This window comes from Lampetra fluviatilis, chromosome 37 (assembly GCF_964198595.1).
Source record: "Lampetra fluviatilis chromosome 37, kcLamFluv1.1, whole genome shotgun sequence".
NCBI lineage: Eukaryota > Metazoa > Chordata > Hyperoartia > Petromyzontiformes > Petromyzontidae > Lampetra > Lampetra fluviatilis.
This window is the reverse complement of record NC_136311.1, coordinates 6,012,881-6,037,805: the sequence shown is the minus strand read 5'-3', so window position 1 is coordinate 6,037,805 and position 24,925 is coordinate 6,012,881. Positions and strand designations below refer to the sequence as shown.

At 46.7% G+C, this 24,925-nt stretch overlaps 1 protein-coding gene across 1 annotated transcript; it reads left to right on the top strand.

Annotated features, from left to right (window-relative positions):
• Positions 1-253: 253 nt before the first annotated feature.
• On the top strand, positions 254-23,751 carry PHKG1 (phosphorylase kinase catalytic subunit gamma 1). Its single transcript, XM_078873702.1, has 10 exons — positions 254-461; positions 5,221-5,346; positions 6,833-7,008; positions 13,324-13,378; positions 15,524-15,589; positions 17,277-17,440; positions 18,166-18,256; positions 18,797-18,950; positions 20,576-20,701; positions 21,083-23,751. The coding sequence occupies exons 2-10, from the start codon at positions 5,249-5,251 to the stop codon at positions 21,359-21,361; spliced, it is 1,209 nt and encodes a 402-aa protein (XP_078729828.1). The 5' UTR covers positions 254-461; positions 5,221-5,248; the 3' UTR covers positions 21,362-23,751.
• Positions 23,752-24,925: the final 1,174 nt, after the last annotated feature.

Sequence of the window (24,925 nt, the reverse complement as noted above, 5' to 3'; positions counted from 1 at the left end):
GGGGAAGAAGGAGGGGTGGGGTGGGTGGGGAAGGAGGAGGAGGGGGGCAGGAGTGAGGGGGGTGGGGGAGGAGTGAGGGGGGTGGGTGGGGGAAGAAGGAGTTAGGGAGGAGGAGTGAAGAGGAGGGGGGCAGGAGTGAGGGGGGTGGGTGGGGGAAGAAGGAGGAGTTAGGGAGGAGGAGTGTGGGGGGCAGGAGTGAGGGGGTGTGGGTGGAGTGAGGGATGAGGAGGTGGGGGCTGGGCGGGCTGTGTGAAGGACGACTGCGTGCGAGGGGGATTGTTGGGGGAGTGTAGCCGGCATTGAATGAGGGAGAGGAGAGAGATTCGCATAGAACGAGATCCGTGTGGAATCTCTCTCTGTGTCTGTGTTGTTGTGGTGGTGGTTGTTGTTGTTGCGGGCAAGAGAGAAGCAGGTTCTTAATCTTTGTTCGCCAAATCCGACACGGGCTGATTCTTCTCGAGGTGAGTCCGATTGTATTATTTTAGATGTTTAAGAGGCGCTAAGTGTAGCCAGTCGTGTGCTTTGGGTACAATTGCAATGGTATTGTGATGATGCTGAAGCCTGCTTGCACTGTCTCCTCGCCATCTGTATGCGTTGTACAGTCGGTTTTCATTATGTACTGTACGCTGAACTTCTTTCGCACCGTACGTAGGTGCAGTTTGCATGGCACTACAGTATTTTTCCATCGCACATACCGTGATGTATTCACATTGTGCAGTACAATATACTTTAAACACAACGTATTTAAATGAAGGATCCGTGTTTGAACACCATTACATTGTTATACGTTTGGATAGTCGCAATACAAAGTCGATTTGCATGGAAACAAACGATGAATCCCCCGTGTGGCCTGTCACAGACAGATTGTTGTGGGGGGTGCTGTTAGCGAGCACCTATTAAGCCCGGCCGCCTTTGTCTCCCCAAGAGTGGGGCGATGTTTTGCGGACGCGCCGGTACTCGTTTGAGGCCGAGTCTACCTAGGGGAGGTCCGGTGCCCTCCGGTTATCGTCACTGCCGGTGTTGGTGGCCGTGAGCGGCGTGAATGTTTATTATTGTACACGCTTTTATTTAACTCAGTTGTTGTCGTTGCTGTTGTTGTCGTTGTTGGCGTTGTTGTTGTTGTCGTTATTATTACAGTACACGCTTTTATTTAACTCTGTTGTTGTTGCTGTCGTTGCTGGCGTTGTTGTCGTTGGCGTTGTTGGCGTCGTTGTTGTCGTTGTTGTTGTTGTCGTTGTTGGCGTTGTCGTTGTTGTTGTCGTATCCTCAAATCTTGTAACTCAATTTTAACCCACTTCCCAATGTGGTATCGACTGAAAACTTGCTATAGTTATGTCATACTGTTGACAATACTATATTATATCATTAAAAATTTAAATACATATTTTTAAACATTCTTTTTTCATGTTATGTTTCGGCTTGGGTCTAATTGTCCCTTACGTTATGGCAAGCCTCGGGGCCACTTCCTGGAGTCGTGGAGTTCTTCCGTTACTAGTACATTTAATTAAAGCGTGTTGTTAAAAAAGTAATTTTAAATATTACTTATTACGTTCGCACGTTTAGCCATTAAGTTCGTGGCAAGTCACAGAATGTACCCGCACTGCCCTCTTGTGTGACGTTCTTCACTGTCAACACAATCCACGCGGAAGCTCAGCGTTGGACCCCGCGTTCAATAATTTATCCATCGCAGTGTAACCCTTGAGACGAATACACGTTACCGTGTTTCGTGTTACGCAATGCAGGGTTTGCTGCCACGTGGTGTGATACTCAGCGGAACCAACAGGGGATTTGTGGTGGTAAGAGGTCTTTCGATTTCGATTTCTCGCCGAGTTGAATCCGAGACCTCTCTCCCTGTCTCTGCCCACCCAAACCATCATCACCATCACCGCGAGTGGTAGGGTAAAGTGAGTACTCGCGCGTATTCTATCTAACAGCGACGTGTGGACGATTAGGCCAACGTTGTGGCTGGTGCGTGGTGACGAGTTGTGTGCGGGGGCAGACCTTATCCGCCGGCAGTGGCATGAGCAGGCAATTGCGGGGCTGCTCCTCTACCCTTTGCGATGATCGACTGAACACTGTTGAGAAACTGCTCTTTGTGTTGAAGTTTTGTTGTTCCCCGCATACCTCCGATTAGCACGGTTGCCTACGTACGGTGCGAAAGAAGTTCAACATGGTTTGTTGCAGAGGTCGCAAACGGGTTTTGATTCCTTACCCGTACCCGGCCGCACCAGGGTCGCAAACGGGTATCGGGTACCTGATTGCGACCTCTGGGATGAAGCCATGTTGCAGGAGCGGGTGGGTTGATTCTAGCAACTTGAATTGTGAGAAGAGACAAGACGTTGGGAAATGAGTGACAAACGGTGACTCACCAGTGACTCACGGCCTACCCGTACCCGGCCGCACCAGGGTTGCAAACGGATACCCCGTACCCGGCCGGGTACGGGTATCGGGTAGGGTACGGGCATCGGGTACCCGGTTGCAACCTCTGGTTTGTTGTCTTTCTCCCCAGCACACATTCGATTGGCACGGTTGCCTAGGTACGAAGTCATTGTGCATTACATAACTTGCTCTCTCTGACACTTTGTTGCGGCCCTTTTTGAAACCATAGCGATGGGAGAACACACAAACAACAGCAGCAGTAGCAGCAGCAAGCAAGCAAGCAGCAGGTCGTGCTGAATGCACGTGCAACTTTAAAGGGGCTGTTGTTGTGCTCGCTCGAACAGCACTTGCCCCAACAGTGTGTGGAGGCTACACGGGGGATCTTTGTACATGTGCGGAGCGGTGGTGCAGCGGTTAGCACACGAGTTCGATTCCCGTTCCCGGCCAAAACCGGTGACGATTTTCTAAACCGGTCCTCGGCCTTCTCCCCTATGTCAACTTAGCCTCAATTGAGTACCTGGTCTGGTTTTTAAACATTGCCATAAGGGAGACAAAGGCGGCCGGGCGTGGGGCTGGCTACTCCCACACCCCCTTGTGTGCCGTTCCGGCCTTCATAGGTGCTCGCTAACAGTGTGTTAATCCTACACGGGGATTTTTGTGTTTGTGCGCATGTGTAGTATAATTGGCACAGGCTACATAGCAAACAACTGTGCTATCAACACAGCCACCCGAGTTCCATATCCCGGTCACGGCTAACATCAGTGGCGAGTGATATCAGAAGCGTTTGCTCGGCGTGCCCTGCGTTCACCAACCCGCAGTAAACATCGTGCTGAAGTATCGTCATATTTCGATTTAAAGCTTTCGTGACTGCAGGGATTCATCTTCTTGGTTCTTTCGGTAAAGTCACGTAGAAGGGAAGTAATAAAATAATAAAAATAAAACATAATAAAATTGTATTATGTTTCGTGACTGCAGGGATTCATCTTCTTGGTTCTTTCGGTAAAGTCACGTAGAAGGGAAGTAATAAAATAATAAAAATAAAACATAATAAAATTTTATTATGTTTTATTAATAAATAGTAATAAAATAATAAAGATAAAACATAATAAAATTTTATTATATTTTATTTTTATTATTTTATTACTTCCCTTCTACGTGACTTTACCGAAAGAACCAAGAAGATGAATCCCTGCAGTCACGAAAGCTTTAAATCGAAATATGACGATACTTCAGCACGATGTTTACTGCGGACTTTACCGAAAGAACCAAGAAGATATCGTCATATTGTACTACTCGCTTGATCGACACGGCCGTGGAGTGGTGTTTATCATCCAGCAGTGGATTTACAAAGAATTCTAGTTGTATACAGTACTTTTCGATACTATGCACGGCATACAATTCCTGTCTATTGAACTTAGTGTAAAAATTAACAGGGTAATTCAAAATTTCCCCCCACTGCCTCCTTAGTGGCAGCTGTTATTTTCAACCACCTCGTTCCTATTTTTGTATTGACCAATTCCCGTATATTAACCATGGCTCATGATTATATTTATTACTAACTTTTTTGCCCGTCCAAGGACGGGTTGAAATTGCATTGCATCTGAACTATTCAATAGGGGTCATCCATAAATTACGTCACGCGATTTTGGACGATTTTTGACCCCCCCCCTCGTCACACGGCGTCACAAAAAGTCAGACCCCCCCTCAAATATGACGTCACAAAGCTCTGCCCCCCCCCCAAAACCATATTTCCATTTTGAAAATAAAACATGCTTCAAATCGCTTTAAACTATTGTCATTGTAGTGCGTATTTAATGTGTCGCTGCACTCTGATGTAAGAGTGTTATAAGAATTAGTGTTGTCATAGCAATTCTATATTTAATTAAAGTTGCGCATTTTGATGTGACGTCACATTTCTCACTCGCCCCCCGTCACGTCGTCACAAATGTCTGACCCCTCCAGGTGCGTGACGTCATTTATGGACGGCCCCATAGAAAAATTGTGCAGCTCATGATTATTAATGAGGGGGGGGGGGGTTGCCCCATGTGGAGTGGCGTCACCTGCTAATGGTTATTGGGGAGGGGTGCGGCATGTGTAGTGACGTCACCCGCTCATGGTTATTGGGGAGGGGTGCGGCATGTGGAGTGACGTCACCTGTTAATGATTATTAATGAGGGGAGGGATGCTGCATGTGGAGTGCACGACCTTGTGCGTTATTTCCACGCGAGCATGAATATTAATGAAGGGGGGGGGCATCTTTTGCTGAGACGTCACGCACGGATGTAGCACTGTGCTGCGTAGATTTATTTTTTACTGTTACTTTCTGTAAAGAAACGTCATATTTGAAGCGACTTTGCGTAATCAATTTTTTTATTCAGCTCGACCTTCCTCTGCGTTAGTGTAAAAATCCACCCACTCATGAATATTAATGAGTTGGGGTGGGCCTCATGTGGATTGACGTCACACGCGGGACACACATTATTGGCTCATATTAGTAATTTTTTTCTGAGATACAGTATATACTGTGCAGTAGTGCAGTTTATATGTTCCCGTGACATTTTTCGGTTCAAATACTACGAGTACCTAAAATTTGTCTACCAAAACGTTTTGTGATTTTTTTACATGTTGCAAAACTACCTTATTGCCAACTCAACTAAATATAGAGGAACTGGAAGAGAGTTTACAAACGTCTAAAACTGCGTGAGATTGTCTTCGTGAATATTTGTTTTCATTCACTATCCACGTGGTGCGTAGATGCCACCATTCAGCAGCGGACCGACAGAAGGGTGGTGTGTGTGCGTAATAGTTTCCCCCCCCCCTTCCTCTCGTTTCCTTCCCAAGGTGAAGTCGAAGACGCCGGTGTGCAGGTATGACGCGTGACCTCGCCATTCCCGATGGCGATCACACAGAGCCGGTTGCGGCGCAGGACTTCAACGACAAATACGAACCAAAGGAGGTCCTCGGCAGGTGAGCTGGACAAGGGGAGATAACTGAGCTAGGCCCGAGGTAGCCTCTTAGACAGGAGAGACAACAGACACCAATCGGCTCGTGCACTCCAAAGGGTTCTGGGCCCACTGCTCGCCGGCTGAGTTCCGCTGTGACTTGATGTGGGATCTGTGGCGTAGCTTTTGAGTGTTCAGGTAGGTCCACCTACACAAGGTCCCACGGGCCAAATGGTCCCCTATGCTGAATTTATAAACATTATTGCCCACATTTTCTTGGTTCTTTCGGTAAAGTTTCGTGACTTTACTGAAAGAACCAAGAATATGAATTCCTGCAGTCACGAAAGCTTTAAATCGAAAGTTTTGCCCTCGTGTGCCATGCCAGCCTTCATCGGTGCTCGCTGACAGTACTTGCCGCAACAGTCTGTTAAGGCCTTTTTTTTCCTCCCATAGCACATGGTGGTGAGGTTATCCTGCCATCTGATTAATCACAGGTAGGCATGTTATGTGCACGAGTGGCTATAATGGCCTGGAAATTGGTGCGTGCTGTTCCTAATCTCAATTTCTAATCGGGATGCATTGTTCTGTAAACAAACCAATGCAGTGCCTTACTGGGAAGGAAACTTGGTTAGGTTGTCCAACAGATGAGTGAGACAGATAACATAATGTCACTTACACATAAATAACAAAATCTGCCCAAATTAACCCCTTGTTTCTCTGCTCACGAGCATTTATGATGCAGTCCTATTCCCAATAGTTTAAGTGAAAGTGATTTCCTGCTCAATTGAGCATTGAGGCATCGCTCATCTGTTGACAGCCCTCAGCCAGTTGCAGTAAATTCCACATTGCTATGACAGAGGCAAGGCTTTCTATAGGACAAGCCATGTCGACTTCCCCACAAAGCGATACTCCTTTTAATGACCTCAAAAGGATGATGGGCTGAGTCAATTTCCACTCAGGAGTTGCCTCCTGGTTGTGAGCCACACTACCACTGAGCCACCTGACTGGTTATTCTTAATGCAGAGACACGTTTTAGAACACGAGAAGGGATGATTGCCGATGGACTAGACTGGTGACAGATTATTATAAAGGAACACCCACGAGGACAACCATCACGGAGACGGAGTGGTGAGAGATCAGCTCCTGTGCAGGTGTGAGATGGGATTGTGGCTTTGTAAGAATTTAATGGATGCCGACAGTGTGGGGAAGCCTTCATCCAGGAGTGGATTGAAAGGGCTGTAATTTGTGTTTTTATTTTTGTCTGCACCACTGTGGAGCAGCAGTGCTATCATATCATACTATATTCGAAAAAGGTTTTGCTCGCTGGATGGAATGAGGGAGAAAGGGAGGGACGGTCACGCTCAAAGGATGATGGGCCGCTAGTCATAACAATTATTTTGCGACTCGCGCTAACTTTCTGTTATGAATTTTGTCATTATTTACCGATTTGATTATTCGCGTCGTGGTTACGAACTGCTTCTCATCGTTCTCACGGTGTCCGTGCGGTGCAGTGGCGTGAGCAGCGTGGTGCGGAGATGCGTGCACAAGCGCACGGGGCAGGACTTCGCCGTGAAGATCATAGACATCACGCCCGAGCGCCTGAGCGAGGAGGAGCTGGAGGACATCTACAGCTCCACCGTGAAGGAGGTGGACATCCTCAAGGCGGTCTCGGGACACCCCCACATCAGTGAGTTCCCACCGAACCTTCAAGCCTCAAAATCTCACACCGTCACCAAAAACGTCCAAGGGGGTAACCGTTGCAAGATTAGCGGGCAGAAAGATAACTGCATCTAAGTTGGACCCAAAGAGTGACCAACGTAGAAGTAAGAAAAAGGTTGCACATAGAGGAAGACCTGATGATGCAGGCAGTGATGATAAGGAAACTGGCGCTATTTGGACACACGTGTAGGATGGACAACTACAGGAGAATTAAAAGTATGTTGTTTGGAAAAATTGGAAGGAACCGGAAATATAGGAAAACCTAACAGAGAATTGCTTGACGACGACAGATTTGTTCCAGAAAGATGTGGCACTACTTGAGCACACTGGCACAAGACAGAGGAAAGTGGAAACAAATGATAAAATGTGCAGTGGACACCTACTAGCTATTTGTCCATGACAGGCGGACACAATTAGGAAATAATCCTAATTGAATAATCTTCGTCATCATCAGCCATATAAAAATCTCGATCATGCAATGTAATTATCCACCTCGCACCTGTGCACACAAGCTGATTTCATCACTCCATCTCCCCGGCGGATGTCCTTGGATAAGTTCCATTCCTGTCATAATAATAATGGCAATAATTTCCAACCCTTTATCGGACCATTTTTGTCGTTCATGAGGGTTTGTTGACCATACTTCACCAAGCTGGTCAATGGCGGGTTTAATGGTGAACGGTGGGGGAAAGACCCAGATCCAGTACAGATATCATGACATAGATTTATGATTTGATAACCACGGCATGAAATACATTTACATTTGCATCTAATTATAATCGTAGCGGATGATTCACTTTCTGACCCGCCCCGACTGGACATCTGTGATAAATAACTTTATAGCTAGTCAGATTTCTCCAGGATGAATAAAGATTCTGATTCTAAAATGCATCAGCACATACCTGAAAAAAAAAGAACCACAATAAAACTCTTCCGGGAGATCAAATCCACAGCCGAAACTTTGCGTTCAACGCCGTGGTGTTGTCACTCAAAACCCTGGAGCGAATTCTAAAAGTGCCATCGGCTATTTATATATTTCGTGGTAAGCGTATTATATAAGTTGCAAAACTGCTTGTGACCTAGCACGAGCATGGAAGTCTCAGCTACAGTACGCTACTCAGCCATGGACAATGAAACATCCAAAATTTGTACTCGCGAGCGAATACTTTCCCGCGGACTATTGTTATGCAACGGGCCTGAAATAAATAAATAAATAAATAAATAGACGGGCAGCGTCGCTTACCCTCGGATGTCCTTTGCAAGCACTGTATTAATAAATCACAGTGGCTATTTTCCGTTTATTATCCTTACTCAGGGATTCTGCCGTGGTGTAATGCTTAGCACACTGCACTGGTTGTGCAGAGGTCGTCGCCCGTTCCATATTCACAAAAAAACGGAACAAAAGCTGAAAGGTGTGCAAAGAAGCGTGGAGACACGCACGCTTGGAATTACACTGAGGCACAGTAGGAGTAGCACAGGGATTAGAGAACAGGTTAAGGACATCGTTCAACCGGTACAGGATATGGCTGATCGGCGTATCTCCGTAGCCACCCCAGCCGTCTGGGACTCTCTCCTGCTGCGCAGTCGAAGCATCCGAGCATCATCCACCTTCAAGTGGCAGCTCAAGGCTCTCACCCATTCAGGCCCTCACCTGTTCAGGCTCTCATCTGTTCAGACTCACCCATTCAGGTTCTCACCTGTTAGGTTCTTACCCATCGACGCTCTCACCTGTCCAGGCTCTCACCCCTTCAAGCCGGCATATGAGGAACTTTGAGCTCTGCTCCTCTGAGTTCTCGATTGAACATTTTGTCCCATTCCCCAAGCCCAAATAATAATAATTATGATTATATGGCCTTGAGGATGACTGCCATTGGTCAGGAATAATGACGCAGTGGTAGCCAAGGAACGGAACTGATTCGATAAGATGCCTAGCCAGGAGATGGAGCGATGAAATCAACTCGTGTGCAAGTGCTAGGCAGATTGTCACATTGCAGGATTGCAAGAGATGGCACAGGCTCGTGGAGGTCTTCATCCAGCAGTGGATTGACCTTGGAGAATGATGATGATGATGATGAGCTTTGTTGTCAATGTGAGGAGCTGATGTGCTCGTCCGCGTTTGTTTGCTCAGCTGCGGGTATAGACAGGGTCATATGAATGTGTACGCTCATAGAAGAGTACACGCAAGCTCACATTTCACACTAATACAGTACTTGTATTACCACGCCACAAACAACCACTCCAAGCTAATAATTAATAATGCCCTTTTATTTATCCAGGAAAGCGTGGATATTACGCAGAAGACCTTTCGTCAACAGTAACTGAACCTGCAACAGATTTATTTTTTTATATATTGGATTATGCAAACTTAATTTCTGTATTATTGACTTAAATACGACTCTGACTAATCATATCAATTATTTCTGCAGTACCATCATGAAGTAGATGTTCAGCCCAAGTGCCATTTAATGAGTGTTCAGCAGGCCGGAGGAAACGAGCACCCGGGATAAATCCCACCACAAATATGAGGGGACAACACTCAAACCTCTGCACAGATGGATTCAATCTATTGCTGTGCTGCCATTACATGGCCGCTTTCGCAGCCCAACCTTACGACGCATGGGGCTCACTCGGGGCGATTTGATTTGCTTTGGTTTGCCTTACATTGCCTCTGTCCTCCGTTACTTTTCCACGCCACTCTCAAGTTGCTGCCAATTATGCAAATTCACACAGTGCTATGTTCATCCGGTGGCAGTCTAACAGCTCAGCTGTCCACCTTAAATAGTATGCTTTTCTGAATGCGAGCAATGGAGAGATACTGTAAAACAATGATATCAATTTTAAAAGGCCATTTAAAATCCTCTGCTGGATGAAGGGCCTCCCCAGGCCATGTCGGTCATGGGGGTTGTTTGACTATACTTCTCCACTCTGGTCAGTGCGGGTTGGTGAAGTGGGAGGGCCAGGATCGACTCAGATGCCAGTCACCACTGATGTTAGCCGCAGCCGGAAATTTAGCGAGCAAAACTTTAACCAAATTTAACAAAATGATAAGCAAATTGCGCAGTTGTAAAAATACGTGGAAACATATTCCGCCGACAGTGAAAGTTAGCAGGACACTTCTGAAAATGTATCTTCAGACTCTTGAGACTTTCCTGGGTAAATAAATGTTCCTGCATATTGTACGTTGCCGAGGTCACAGCGGCACTAACCACTGCGCCGCCACTCCGCTCCCCTGAGGGATACTGATACGTTGTTAAAAAACACACGCATCTGTGATACGGATTACGATGACATAATTGGAGTGAATACATGGCGTTGGAAAAATGTAGCGATTCTGAGGGTGCCCCTTCTTTGAGAGCGAGACCCGTGCCATCGCGTTGCCACATCTACGTGGATTCAATTCCACGTACATGTGGCAATCTGAGGATCATTCAAAGTTCGAGCCGCTTAAAAATAGTCGGCTGACGCATGAGGCCCATCATCCCAGCAATGTGACATTTACAGCCCCATCCTTCTAGATTTGAACCTTTCGTGCCTGCAAATACTGTTTTTAAAACAGTCTGCATCAGCAGCAGGCCATGCTTTCCCACCTGATGACAGACGCTTGTGTTGCGCCCGAAACGTCATGATTGAATTTAGTTGTTTTCATTTTTTTATTTTTTACCTACGTGACTTTACCGAATAAACCAAAGAGAATGAGCCCCCATCCTGTAAATCATCACAGTCGATGGGCAGCTTGCTTGCATTATGGATGAAGTGGGGGCACTTCCACTTTTTTCAAGACGTCTGGCAAGCGTGGAAGAGTAGGCCAAATAACTCGTCGAGAGGCTGTATCGAGCTCTCTCTAGTGGAGGCCCCTCTGCCATCAGTGGCATGAGCAGGGAATTCCAGAGGTGCACCTTTACCTGTTCATCATCGACAGTGCAAACCCGTTAAAAACATGTTTAGCTCGGCTAAGTAATTTAGACTTTGTGTACCGTACTCAAGAGAAAAGGGCAGATTGTGCCTGCCTGTTTGAAATCCTCCAACGTGGATTATTTTGTTTTAATACTTTGTATAGGGATATTAAAAGCAACAAACACGTTTTGTGCATTGAAATTGTAAAGCCATTCGGTGGTGTCTTGGGTTACCAAACAGATTCCTGCACAAGAGTGATTGGTTGGTGGTGAGAGTGGTAGATTGTACTTCGCTGAGGTCACAATTAACTCCTTAGTTCCCCACTTAAGACGGAGACTCGCGTAGACTCATATGGAGCCCTATAGAGTTATATAGTGACCCTTAGACTGACGGGAGAGACCCATTGACTCGCATTGGACACGCAAACTCGCACTGACCCCATACAGACTTACAAAGACACCCAGAGACTCGTGTAAAATACCTATATCCCTGCATAGAGACCCACACACCCAGAGAGAGATCCGTGATTTACAATGCAATGTGATGTAATCTATGGATCATACTTGGCCCCTGCTGTAATTATCTGACTCCTTATTTCACCACTTATAGAGGAGGTAGCCACTCGTTCCAGGTGTAGTTCTAAAATGGTCGAGCATCTTCAAGACAAGAAAAAGCCAGGTAGCTCCTTCATTGGACCTTGAATGAGTGGCTGAGGGAACGCGATGGTTGGCTATGTATGGTGCAAAAGAAGTTCAACAACATACATACAAAGTGACCACGGATAGATGCGGAATGTGCGGTTGCTATAGCGACGATTCTAAGTTGTAGAAAAAAAGTCTTAAGAGAAAAACTGGCTTGGATAAAAACAGCAGTTTTTGTTTTCAATGCCAGACCCTTGATATTAATTAGTCGGAAGGTAAGGCCACTTTTTTCAAGATCGGTGGCTTTAAACGTTGTTCTAGGAGACCAAGTGACAAGTTTTCAAGTTTTTCTTGGCTTTGAGTGATGAATCTGGTTCAGCCATCTCATGCATATGCAGTAGAGAATCACAACCGTGCGAGTGAGTGACATGAATTCTAATGATCTTCTAGAAGGGATACAATGCAAAAATATAGCATGAATGCAGGCGAGTCTATGCCGATAGTAACTCGAAAATGTGGGTAATAAGAATAGATGTTCTGGAGGTCATGTCCTGTTTGAAGAATCCATTCGGAACTGCTGTAGAGCAGTATATGTCCCTGTGCTAGTTTGTTGTACTTCCCAGAACCTCCGATTAGCACGGTTGGCTACGTACTGTGCGAAAGAAGTTCAACATACATACGAATTACAGTGGCAGGAGGTACAAAACAACGGAATCGCTTCGGAAATTGCTACATTTGTTCTCTTGGCGACACTAGGAGGCAGCACCTGACCATCCACCTTGCTACGGAGAGAGAGAAAGTGTCAAACCCATATCGTCAATTCTCAGAGGTGGAATTCAGACACATCGATTTGAGAGGGTTTTGTTGTTGTTGTTGTTGTCATGGAGTCTTTGGTGACTGAAATGGAGGCCATCGATGCCTCAACTTCAGCACCTGCTTTAATCACAGTTGCTGCATTCACCACAATGTGCATTTTTGTTTTCTTTGAATGGCAGCGCTCAACCCCCTTGCATTCGAACCTGGGATTCTAACTGCCGGATCACAGTGGCGACACGCCATGCCGTCACACGCGTTGAGACTGTTCATCTAGACACATTATTAAATATAATTTATATCGGGGCCCCATGCTGTGCAGTAGAATCCCCAACTATTATTCACTCAAATCAATCTGACCTCTCCCTATCTCTCTGGTACGATGAAGGGTCATTTTCCTGCACCGTTATCTCCAGTACTTTACTTAAAGAGATATGTTCCTTTTCGATTTAAAGCTTTCGTGACTGCAGGGATTCATCTTCTTGGTTCTTTCGGTAAAGTCACGTAGAAGGGAAATAATAAAATAATAAAAATAAAACATAATAAAATAATTGTCACGACGTTTCGGCCACAACGCAAGCAGCCGTCCTCAGGTGAAGAACAGGTCTGTCGGAAAGACACCATCTGAATGAACACCACCAGCCTGGTGGTGCCAGCCATTACATGGTGTTCATTCAGACGCTGTCTTTCCGACAGACCTGTTCTTCACCTGAGGACGGCTGCTTGCGTTGTGGCCGAAACGTCGTGACAATTATTTTATTATGTTTTATTTTAATTATTTTATTATTTCCCTTCTACGTGACTTCACCGAAAGAACCAAGAAGAGACATGTTCCTGTTCATGGTGGTGTTATTGACAACTGCCTTGAGATTCTGTTGACCCTAAATGGTGAAGTATGCTGCCTCCTGTGACACTCCTTCCTCGCTCTTTTGCAGTTACCCTCATAGACGCCTACGAGTCCAGCACCTTCTTCTTCCTGGTGTTTGACCTGTGAGTGACATTTGAATCATCTTTTACAACACATAGGGGTTCTAGATTTGAAGCTTTCGTGACTGCAAGGATTCATATTCTTAGGTTTTTTCCTTAGTCCTTTTTACACGCACCTTTACATCATCTGCACCTAGTTTAGACAACAAAGGCTCATTCCTAACAGCGTGCTTCAGCCGCACCGAACCTCACAAAAATAATATTCAGGGCCTACCTTGGCTCCTCCCACCCTCAACCAATATATATAAAAATACGGTTTTTCTTGTAATTTCTCTCACTTGATACAGCTATCGTACTGTGACTGTTCCACCTGAAGACGGAAGCTTGTGTTGCCTCCGAAACGTCGTGATTTTTATTTTATTTTTTATTTTACTTTTATAAATTAAATTTTTTTTAGCTACATGACTTTACCGAAAAAACCTAAGAATATGAACACATAGGGGCTCCGCTGTGGCCAGATGTTAACTACCTCGCCTAGTATGGAGGAGGTCGTGTGTTTGATCCCGACACTGACGCCTGTGTTATTTAAATTTAAAGCTTTCGTGACTGCAGGGATTCATATTCTTGGTTCTTTCGGTAAAGTCACGTAGAAGGGAAATAATAAAATAATACAAATAAAACATAATGAAATTCTCACGACGTTTTGGCCACAACGCAAGCAGCCGTCCTCGGGTGACAGAATCCTTGATGCTGTCTTTCCGACAGCTCTGTTCTTTTTATTATTTCGCCTGTATTTTTAGTTTGCGTGTTCTCCCGGTGGTCGCGTTGATTTTTCTCCGGCTCCTCTGGCTTTTCCCTCCAAATTTAGAATCAACATCACGCGTTTAGAGTATTTGGCTGCTATACATTTCCACACGATCAGCCACTTCGTTGAGCTATCATTTGTGGCCAGGTCGCTTGTGAAAAAGAGCTGTATCGCTCAGTGGGCTATATCTGGTAAAATAAAAATTAGTTTAGTTTAGAGTGACGCAGAGGTCACCGCTCACCTCGCTGCACTCTCTACACGTTGTTCAATGCTCCCCCCCCGAACGTGAATCTGCTGAATACCTCTTTTCCACTGGCACATCCGAGCTTGGCCAGCGCGGGGGCATTCGCGGTACACCGTCTGGCTATTTGCCGAGCCGAAATTGGACCCAACACTGAATTGCTCACCTCACGAGACATCTGAATCTGGTTCGGAGCCAAGTGGGGCTAGAGGTGGTAGTTTATTATTTCCGTTGTTATGTGTGACACGGTTGTGACCGGTGTGACGTCATTAGACGTCACGGCACTGCAAGGACACAACGTCTACATTACGTCGCGACTCATTCGTTGAGCGTGACCTCAGCTGCCCGGTTTGGCTTCTGAAGTGGAAAAACAACCGGAATCTTGCCGAGATGCACCATACTCGCTCGCCATGGCACCAGCACGGCTCAGACGTGCAGTGGAAAAAAGGCATATGTTGCTAAAGCAGCCTTGCTGGGCCAAATCAATCCTAAGTGAGGTCGGAGCTCTGACTTCTTGGCACGGTCAGTATTAAACCTCATTGCATGCTCTGGGAGATTGCCAGGAAATGCCAGATGTGTTTTGCTTGGGGTGCAAGGGAGCTGTGAGATGGCAGTACACCAATTGCATCACGAATCCATCTGTGCAGAGCATTGACTGTTACCCCGTCTCATCTGTGAGGGTTTTCACCAGCTGCTCTGGTTTCCTCCTACATGATGCCGAACACATTGGATCATGTTTACAAGAAATATCATGGCCCCAACCCCCCCACATCGCACAAAGTGCTTGCCACAAATGAACCACAATACTTTGCTGATCTCGTCAAGGAACATAAACCATCACACGAACTCCGGTCATCCTCGCAGCGACTTTTGGCTAGACATGATACGAAGATAGTTACCGCATCGCGCGAGTTCAGATGCGCTTTTGTGGCCATCTCGAATACTCTTCCTTCCGATATTAGGAAGCCACTAGAGCTATTCACTTTTAAATCATCTCGATTAAAAGCTAATTTCTTTAGAACTGCATTTCTTGTTTAGTTTGTTCTTCCCCCGCACCTCCGATTAGCACGTTTGGCTACGTACGTTGCGGTAGAAGTTCAACATACATGGCGTGCTCATGGGCACGTGTGTTCCGTGTTGCAAACAATGTGTGCACGTGCAGGATGAAGAGAGGAGAGCTGTTTGACTACCTGACAGAGAAAGTGGCGTTGAGTGAAAAGGACACCAGGTAAGTGGCGCATCCCGCCTCTGTTTTACGTTTTTAAATCCTTTATATTAAGTTCACTTGCTTGCTTGCGCGCTTACGACCGTGCAAATCTTTCGGTCGTTTTTTAACCCACTTCCCGTGATCCAATCGAGCTGACATTTTGCACACAGACTCGTTGTGCGTGACAATTTATTTTCGTGAAAACATTTTTCCAAAATGTTCTACTTTTTAGGAATTTTTTTTTTCATATTTAATTGAAAATACCAATGTGATAAAAATGAAACTCTTACTCAAGAAAAACAGAAATGAGTAATAAAATTAAACAGATGCCACGCATATAAAGGATTTATAGTGAAAAACGTTGTTTTTACGGGTTAATTTTTTTTCAATCGTTACAAGAATACGCACGGCGTTCCGCCCCTGTCATTTTACGTGCACAGTCGACTGCGGCCGCGTAATGGCCACTGTGGGGCGTGTCGTGGATATTCCTGTCAGAACTCCGGGTGATAACTGTGAACGCATTGGACTTGCGTTCCAGAGGTCACTGGTTCGACTCCATCTCCCGGCACGGGAGTTGAATCGGTTCGCGATTTTATTAAATCCCCCAGCTCCTGTCAACCCAGCGATATAAATGGGTTGCACCATAGAAAACTTGGTTGGAACGTGTCACGCCTGGTTTATCGCGAAGCGCGCTAACCACTGCACCAGGCCTCTAACCTGGTATTTTGTCTCGTGTAAAGCGCTCTGAGGTGTCTTTGCATGAAGGCCACTCTGTAAAATGTTTATTATTATTTTAACACTAGCCAATAGCCCGTCCAAGGATGGGTGTATTGCAGTAAATCTGACATTCAAGCGAAAAGCAGACGGTAAAATCATATCCAGTGCATCCATTGGTGTGCCATTTGTAAGGCCGGTAACACAGACTTTCACGGTTATATCCCATGTTCATTATGACGCCCTTTTTCCCTCTACGTCTCAATAGTGTTACAGAGCTCGCGTGGCATGAGGGTTCTGGCTTTTTAATGAGGGTTAAGTTCTCGGTGAGGAGGCGCCCCCCCCCCCCCCCCATGTGGAGTGACGTCAACCGCTCATGATTATTAATGACAGCGTTACGGAGTGAGCGTGACATATATTAATGATTTCTTTATTAGCTTTACTTTTATCAAGAAAGGTCAAAATGAAAGCTAATTCGCGTAAACAAATTTCGTTTCTGCTCCACCTTCTTCATGTGGAGTGACGTCACCCGTTCATGATAATTAATGAGGGTGGGGGGGGGTCTATGTGGAGGACCCCACCTGTTCATGATTATTAATGAGGGGGGCTGGTCGACGTGGAGTGATGTCACGCGCGTTACACACAGGCATTCTTGGCTCATATTAGTGATCTGCTATTGAATAAAGGACGTTTTTCTCAAGACGTTGATTATTTTTCTGAACATTTATTTCCTAATTATTCATTGGCAGTAGGGCATACGTACAAATTACAAAACCCAACACACGTCATCAACAGCACTGCCCGAACAGGAAACATATATACATCTATGATAGGTGACGTTCAGGCAGTGGTCCACCGCAGTAGAGAAATGTTTTTTTTTTTAGAGTACTCTGGTATTTTAGTGTCAACCTGCACGTGTGCCGTACCCTTGATCCCTAAATATCGCATCTCCCAACGCTAACCGCGTGTCCGTGCGCTCCGCCGTTTGCCTCAGGAACATCATGCGCTCCATCTTTGAGGTGGTCCACTTCCTGCACGCCAAGAACATCGTGCATCGCGACCTCAAGCCGGAGAACATCCTCCTGGACGACAACATGAACATCCGCCTCTCCGACTTTGGCTTCTCCATCCAGCTGCGGCCCGGCGAGCGCTTGCGAGGTAGCCGAGGTTTCCCACGGGACTAGGAGCCCCGGTACAGAGCACAAACCGCGACGTGGGGATTGGGGGTACGGAAACTCCGGAACCTCACTCCCGAACTCGGTACTCCTGGGGCAAAAGACGGGGAGGAGATTGGTGCTCGCTGTCCCACACGCACCGCACGTCGGGATTACGAGTGAGAGCGTCGGTTTTTATATTTTGGGGGGGGGGGGGGGGGTTGGGAAATAAGAGGAGAGGGACACACATGTGGGTTGTACCACGTGTTGTTCTGTACTGTGGATGATGAGGCCAAACACTTTGTCAATGGTGCAGGCTGTGGTGACGAACGACCTCCAGTTGGGGAGACCTTATTCGCAAGCAGTGGCGTGAGCAGGACATTGCAGCGCTGCACCTGTACCCTTTGCGATGGTAGATTGAAAACTAATTTCTGTAGAACTCTTTGTGTTTAGGTTTATTGTCCTTCCCCCCCCCCGCACCTCTGATTAGCACGGTTGGCTACGTACGGTGCGAAAGAAGTTCAACACACATACATATCCGTCGTTTCTCTCAGTTCCTGAAAAAAGCTCCCACAGCACGTGGAACGAAACGTCGGACAACACGCGGTGCAACCTGAAATCACCGGGGGAGAGCTGGAAGGCGCAGCCGCGCACACTTGCACAGTCCTTGGGAGCTGAGACTTGGCGTATTTGAGACTTACTTGTGGGCGATGCCGCTTGTGTCTGCAGAGTTGTGCGGGACACCCGGCTACCTCTCTCCCGAGCTGCTCAAATGCTCCATGGATGAATCTCACCCCGGCTACGGCAAGGAGGTCGACCTGTAAGCACGATCGTCTTAAGAGCTCGCCTATGATAATGTACACGGACAGCCCTTTTTGTCCACGCTGGAGCGGTCTGTCCACTCGGGTCAGCGGTGTGACAGTCTGTGATTTTCAGACCAGACTAAAATAATGTATTTTCTCTTCTGTTCAGATTAATTTAAGTAAAAAAAATTCAGTGCCCATTCGCCAGAGGTCGCAAACGGGTTTTGATTCCTTACCCGTACCCGTACCCGGCCGCACCAGGGTCGCAAACGGGTACCCGTACCCGGCCGGGTATGGGTAGCCGGGTATCAGGTAGGGTACCGGTATCGGGTAGGGTATGGGTATCGGGTACCCGATTGCGACCTCTGCCATTCGCGCTTCCATTTCAGCTTTTTGCTGAATTACGCCGCGTCATGAATCGCGATCGATTGACAGAATTCACTGCTGGATGAGGGGCCAGTAACCACCGCCATGCCGTGTGTCTTGTTGTGGGGGGGGGGGGGGTTGGGGGGATTATTTGACCATCGTGTTTCATGGCGTGTGGCGCCACCTGGCAGGTGGGCGTGCGGCGTGGTCATGTACACGCTGCTGGCTGGCTCCCCGCCCTTCTGGCATCGCAAGCAGATGACCATGCTGCGTCTCATCATGGACGGCAAGTACGACTTCAGCACGCCCGAGTGGGAGGATCGGTCTGACACCGTCAAGGACCTGGTACGTGGGTGCGTGGTGTCGAGTACGATCCAACAACAGCTGGTGTCTTGCGTCGCTCCCATCATATCCCGTCTCCTTTCCCTCGGATTCGAGGATGGCGTCGACGGTTGTCGATTCTGCTGGGTTTTCGTGTGGCTCGACAGACCTGCATGGAGAGACGGCGTTTTGCCGCATTCGATGCGCAGAAGCCACTCACCTGGACGCGCTGATTGTGATGAACGCTGTTTTCGTTTTTGTTGTTGTTGTGCCAAGCGTTGCGTCGGTTGACATTCTGGGCATTCTCGCTAATGAGATGCTCCATCTCAAGGGATATTGCAGGTGAAATATTCTAATAAATAAATAACTCGCTTTTATATTGTTCCCATAATGTAACAAATGTCTCGGAATGCAATTTAGTTTAACCGGGTGTGGGGGGGGTGGAAGGGACCCCGACGTGGGCATTTATTTGTCATTAGGGGGACATTCGTTTTTCAATTAATTAAATTTGCAACCATTTTAATTATGATGATAGGTTTTTCCCCTTTTTTCTGGCAACAAAACAGGTGTTAAGTTGTTAAAACACCAAACTGAAACCTTTTACAAGGAATCATGTCTGCATTAACCACAATACTTGTGGTCAAAATGCAAACAAAAAACATACTCTGATAATATCTGCATTGTCTTTGAAACTGATTGGTTCACACCAGAGACAGCTTTCTTTTGAGTCGTCTCAAAGACAAAGAAAGTGGTCTCTGGTGTGCTGGCGCTCGGTGGATTATTACATTGCAAAATGTTCCAGGTGGAGAGACAGCTTTGGGGGGAGGCCTTCATCCAGCAGTGGATTGATCTCGCTCGATGATAATGATGATGGTAATACAGTGACATCCTTTTTTGTTGGGGATGCGTTCCTCAAAGGGTGCGACAACGAATATCGAAACGAGGTCAATCAAAGCAATTTACAGGGTCGTAGCTGGAGGCGGAGGCTGAGAGGCGACGGATACGAGAAAGGACGGACGATGATCAGAGGTCGCAAACGGGTTTTGATTCCTTACCCGTACCCGTACCCGGCCGCACCAGGGTCGCAAATGGGTACCCGTTCCCTACCCGTACCCTACCCGAAATGAGTGACAAACGGTTACTCACCAGTGACTCACGGCCTACCCGTACCCGTACCCGGCCGCACCAGGGTCACAAACGGGTACCCGTACCTGTACCCGGCAGGGTACGGGTAGCCGGGTATCGGGTAGGGTACGGGTATCGGGTACCCGGTTGCGACCTCTGACGATGATGCTGTCGGCGATGTGAGTGTGGGGTTGAGGCGGTGCAAATTGGGTAGTGGTGTGAATTACGCGACGACGTATTTTCTAAACGACGTAAAAGGGGGAGACGTAAATTGCGGTATTACTGGAATTACATTATTAAAGAAATTACATCGACATTGTGAAATTGGGAAGCCATTTGAAGCTACGCACTTGTAAATCTAGCTTGCAAACTCAGCTTTAGAACTGCTTTGTGTGTTTAGTTTGTTGCCCTTCCGCCGCACCTCCGATTAGCGCAGGTGGCGACGTACGGCGCAAAAGTACAACGTGCGCGCGTACGACTCGACCACTTGCCACTGTTGTTTCCGTGGCGATGCGCGACGTCAGATCTCGCGCCTCCTCGTAGTGGAGCCAGAGAAGCGCTTCACGGCGGAGCAGGCCCTGGCGCACCCCTTCTTCCAGCAGTACGACGTGGAGGAGGTCCGCCACTTCAGCCCCTACCGCAAGTTCAAGGTGCGCGCGCCACCGTCGGCTGAACTAAAATCTAAACTAGAATCTATTTTTTTTATTTGACCAGATAAGGCCCATCGAGCTGTATCGCTCTTTTTCAGAAGCCACAAACGCTAGCTCAACGAAGTAGATTTTTCTCCGGGTCCTCCGGTTTTTCTCTCCACATTTAGAAACGTGCGTTTTGAGTATTTGCTATAAATTCCCACACAATAAGCCACTTCTTAGGGCTCAGTGGGCCTTACCTGGTAAGAAAAAAAAGTTTAGTTTTAGAGTTCCAGGACCAGTCCAGATAGCCATCACCGACGTTGACTGCGCGTGCCACCGTGCGATATACGCTAACCCTTACACCACCGCCCTCTTCAACACACACGCATGCACACGCAGACCATCATGCTGACGGTGCTGGCGTCGGTGCGCATGTACTACCACTACCGGCGCGTGCGCCCCGTCACCACGGAGATCTTGCTGCGCGACCCGTACGCGCTGCGGGCCGTGCGGCGTCTCATCGACGGCGCCGCCTTCCGCATCTACGGCCACTGGGTGAAGAAGGGCGAGCGGCAGAACCGCGCCGCGCTCTTCGAAAACACGCCCAAGGCCGTGCTCATCCAGATGGCGGCCGCCGAATACGACGAGGAGGAAGATGAGGAGGAGGAAGAGGAGTAGCGGTGGCTGCGGCTGCTACTGCCGCCACCTCTCTGGTGGAGGAGGCCATTTCCGTCAACGGTGAAATTTTTTTGGCTCGTCCGCTCGGAGAATTGGCACGTCTAAAGAGGCTATTATGGCCTCCTTCCCGTGATGGCCAGGATATCTCAACAAGAGGTGGGAGTCCTCGCACTGTGTCCCACCACACGCGAGGGTGTGCTATGTGAAATGGGGTCCCCGTTGGCTTTTGTCAGTAAGTTGTGTAAAGGTGCAGCGCTGCAATTGCCTGCTCACGCCGCTGCTGGGCAGAACGGCCTCCCCTCCGAGAATATCCCGAGAGCCCCTCACGAGGGTATTGTGGGCTATTCTTCCTCACTGGCCAGACACACCACACGGCACCTGCCGATTAGATTAACGCAGGTCCATTGGCCAGACTAAAATTTGGTATCACCTAAGGTAAGCGCATCTTTAGTTGTACCGATTTATTTATACGGCGAATAAGTGTGATTTTTTTTCATAACCAACTCATTTCAAATGGTAGTTATTGGCCAAATGAGTCAATTGGAATTCACTGAAGTTATGTTGCATTTGGTGGCACCAACAGGTGAAATATCTGGTCAGGGCTCATGGACTAAAGAGGCCAATTGCAGTGGCAGAAGATACCGAGTTTGTTATCATTACAAACAAAGTGTTGCCAGGTCGAACATATTTCCCCTCTAGCACCCGATTAGTGCAGCTAAGATGCTTGCAGTAATGAAAACATTTCGTTTGCAGGATGTTTTAAAGTGGTAGGCCTTGTCATATACCATCCCTGTGGTAGAGTAACAGTGACAACAGAAGTACTTAGATGTGTATGGAACTCTTTATTGAAAAGTTTTCAGCGCCAGTCAGGTTTATTGAATTCTACACTTGAGTGTGTTACAGCCGTTTGTCCATCCACTGCTGGATCAATACTTCCCCTTGCAGTGTCAGTCACGAGGTTTTAAAAAAATCTTATTTCCCCACGCTGGTCAATGCTAGTTGGTGAAGGCGGGGCGGGGGCAGGTGAAAGGACTGATTGGGATATCACTCGCCACTTATATTAGCCATGGCCAGGAATCGAACTCGGATTTGCGGGGGTTCTTTGCAACTGCTCCCCACCTCCCGCGCCCCCTCTTTGCAATGTATTGATTGTGAAATATGTAGTTCAAGGGGAATTCTTTGGGCTGAACATCCAAACTCCGGTATGGATTTTTACACTCGCAAAATAAATCCTGACTCATTAAGTGGGAAACTTCTCTTGCGATGAAACATCAGGGTCGTGTTCAGTATTCGCAGGAGTCGCTGCCTGGTCGTTGAAGTGGTGGTAATTATCGAGAGTGCGGTGTGGATTGGAAGGGGCGATGCCATCCAACTACAACGTGGAATGGATATTTGAAAGGACCTTCAACTTCCTGCAAAGTTTTTATGTCATTGAGTGTTTTTACCTGGACAATCCCGGGAGATGGAACATCTCGTTTGCAAGGGTGTCCAGGGTGTCGAGTGACACAGAGCCCAAGTTCTTCTTGACATGTATACATATGTATGTATGTGCTCATACATACAGCAGCCATGGTTATATTTTTTATGTAACGGCAAGAATATTGAACAAGACTGCTTTGAAATTGATTGCTATTAATTTTTGTTCACGTACGATGGTGTTGAGCAATACAGCTTGCATATTAATTGATGCCACTGCGTGGCTTTAGACTCTTAAATAGATGCAGTTATTACTTTCAGAGTCTACTACGTAGGTTTATTACGGTTGTGCTGTATATTTCCGACGTGTTTTCGGGTTCTACCGCGTTTCGTGTGACATATCGCTTCACGTGCTGGGAGCTTCTTAATGCGGCGAGAGTTGACCATGGCTTTGGTTCTTCATCCAGCAGTGGAAGAGGGGGGGGGGCATGACTGAAGATTTCAGTTGCTGAAGAAGCTCCTGGCACGTGATGCGAAACTCTGAGATCATGGCGAAACAACATGCGGTACAGGACAGCCCGAAAACACATCGGGAGGGCCCTACTTGCAGAGTTGTTTTAAGTTTGCTTACTGTACTCGAGCATTCAGGGGCACGTATTTAAAGATGTTGGCGTTGAGCACTTGGCTTGTTTGGTTGAGTATCAGTACCGTTGTTATTTCAGTTCTGTTAAGTTGTCGAACGTAACCACTATTTAAAATGTTGTAGCGTCGATACATTTATTTTCTGTAGTGCATTACAGTAGTTATTTATTTTGTCATTTTAAATTTTAAGGTCAATGTTTTGCAAGATAAATTATGTTTGTTTTTTGGCAAATGCTGGTGGTATGCGCTGACCTCTGTGCACGAGTTATTGTATGAATGCATTTTTCATTGAATACCTTCTAAAAAATAAAGGATGCAAACATTTTAAGAAATTCTGTATTGCCCATTCATTAATGCTTGGCGCTCCAATCTCCCATTGATGGTCTCGTGTCTCAATCGGTGCTGCCCTGGCTGCCCCTGGGGCTCGTTGTGGTTGTACTGTACGTATATATTGAACTTTTTTCGCACCGTACGTAGCCAACCGTGCTAATTGGATGTGCGGGGGAAGGGAAATGTTGCTGTATCTCTCGTCTCTCCCGTGTCTCCCTGACCACCCACCAGCCCTGTTTCTAATCCCGACATAGTTTTTCTATTATTTAAAATATCTCGAGGTGCGATTGTATTTAGACACTATAAATTAACTGTCACATTTATGACTTGTAAGTTATGTAACAAAAACATGTGAGTTTATTTTGGCAGTATACGAATGGAGGAGCAATGGCAGACCGGTTGGTGCACAATGCTTTGAATCTAAGAAAGTAACGTTTGGTAATATCCCGTGGGTGTGTGGTTAGGAGACATTTGCAAGCCAAGTAAGCGCTGAGAGATCTTCTGAACGCAGCTCATAGACAAGTTTAGGGATCCTGGCCAGGGCTATTATCCCATAATCTAAAGCTCTCCCTTTTGCAACCACGGCCTGTTTCAACAGCCTCAATTGATACACAACCACGGCCAATCAGAAATAAGTTCGATCAGCTGTGAAGTGGTGCATCACAGAAAACTGCACCGTAAATCGTACGCCTTTAGGCGTCCTATGGTCTACCACCGTTTGAGACGAGGCTCGAAAGAAAGCTGTCTGGTGTGGACCAATCAGTTTCAAAGACAATGCATATATTATCAGTGTGTTTTTTTTGCATTCTGACCACAAGTATTGTGGTTAATGCAGACATGATTCCTTGTTAAAGGTGTTTTTTTTGTTGCCAAAAAAAAGGGAAAAAACCTATTCTCATATTTTGGTACTGGTAAAGGAGGTCCCATTGATGCAGCGTCATCAGCAAAAGTGCAAGCAACTGATGATGCCACGAAATGTAAAAATCCCCAAAATTATAATATATCTTTATTTTTTAGAGTACGTATGTTGGGGGCGGGGGTAGGTTAGGATCCTAAACTACACGTGTTAATACATTTCTCATGACTGGTTTCTTGTGATCTAAAATGGAGATTGTCAAATTGTAGATCTTGGGTAGGGGATTTATTTAATTAAATATAACAGCATATTTTTTTTAT

What these genes read in the sequence shown, in the direction of transcription:
- PHKG1 (XM_078873702.1), top strand. Translation starts at nt 5,249, where the DNA reads ATGACGCGTGACCTCGCCATTCCCGATGGCGATCACACAGAGCCGGTT. An exon ending in TTCTTCCTGGTGTTTGACCT is followed by an intron (nt 13,379 to 15,523) that starts GTGAGTGACATT and finishes GTGCACGTGCAG; the next exon opens with GATGAAGAGAGGAGAGCTGT. An exon ending in TTGAGTGAAAAGGACACCAG is followed by an intron (nt 15,590 to 17,276) that starts GTAAGTGGCGCA and finishes CGTTTGCCTCAG; the next exon opens with GAACATCATGCGCTCCATCT.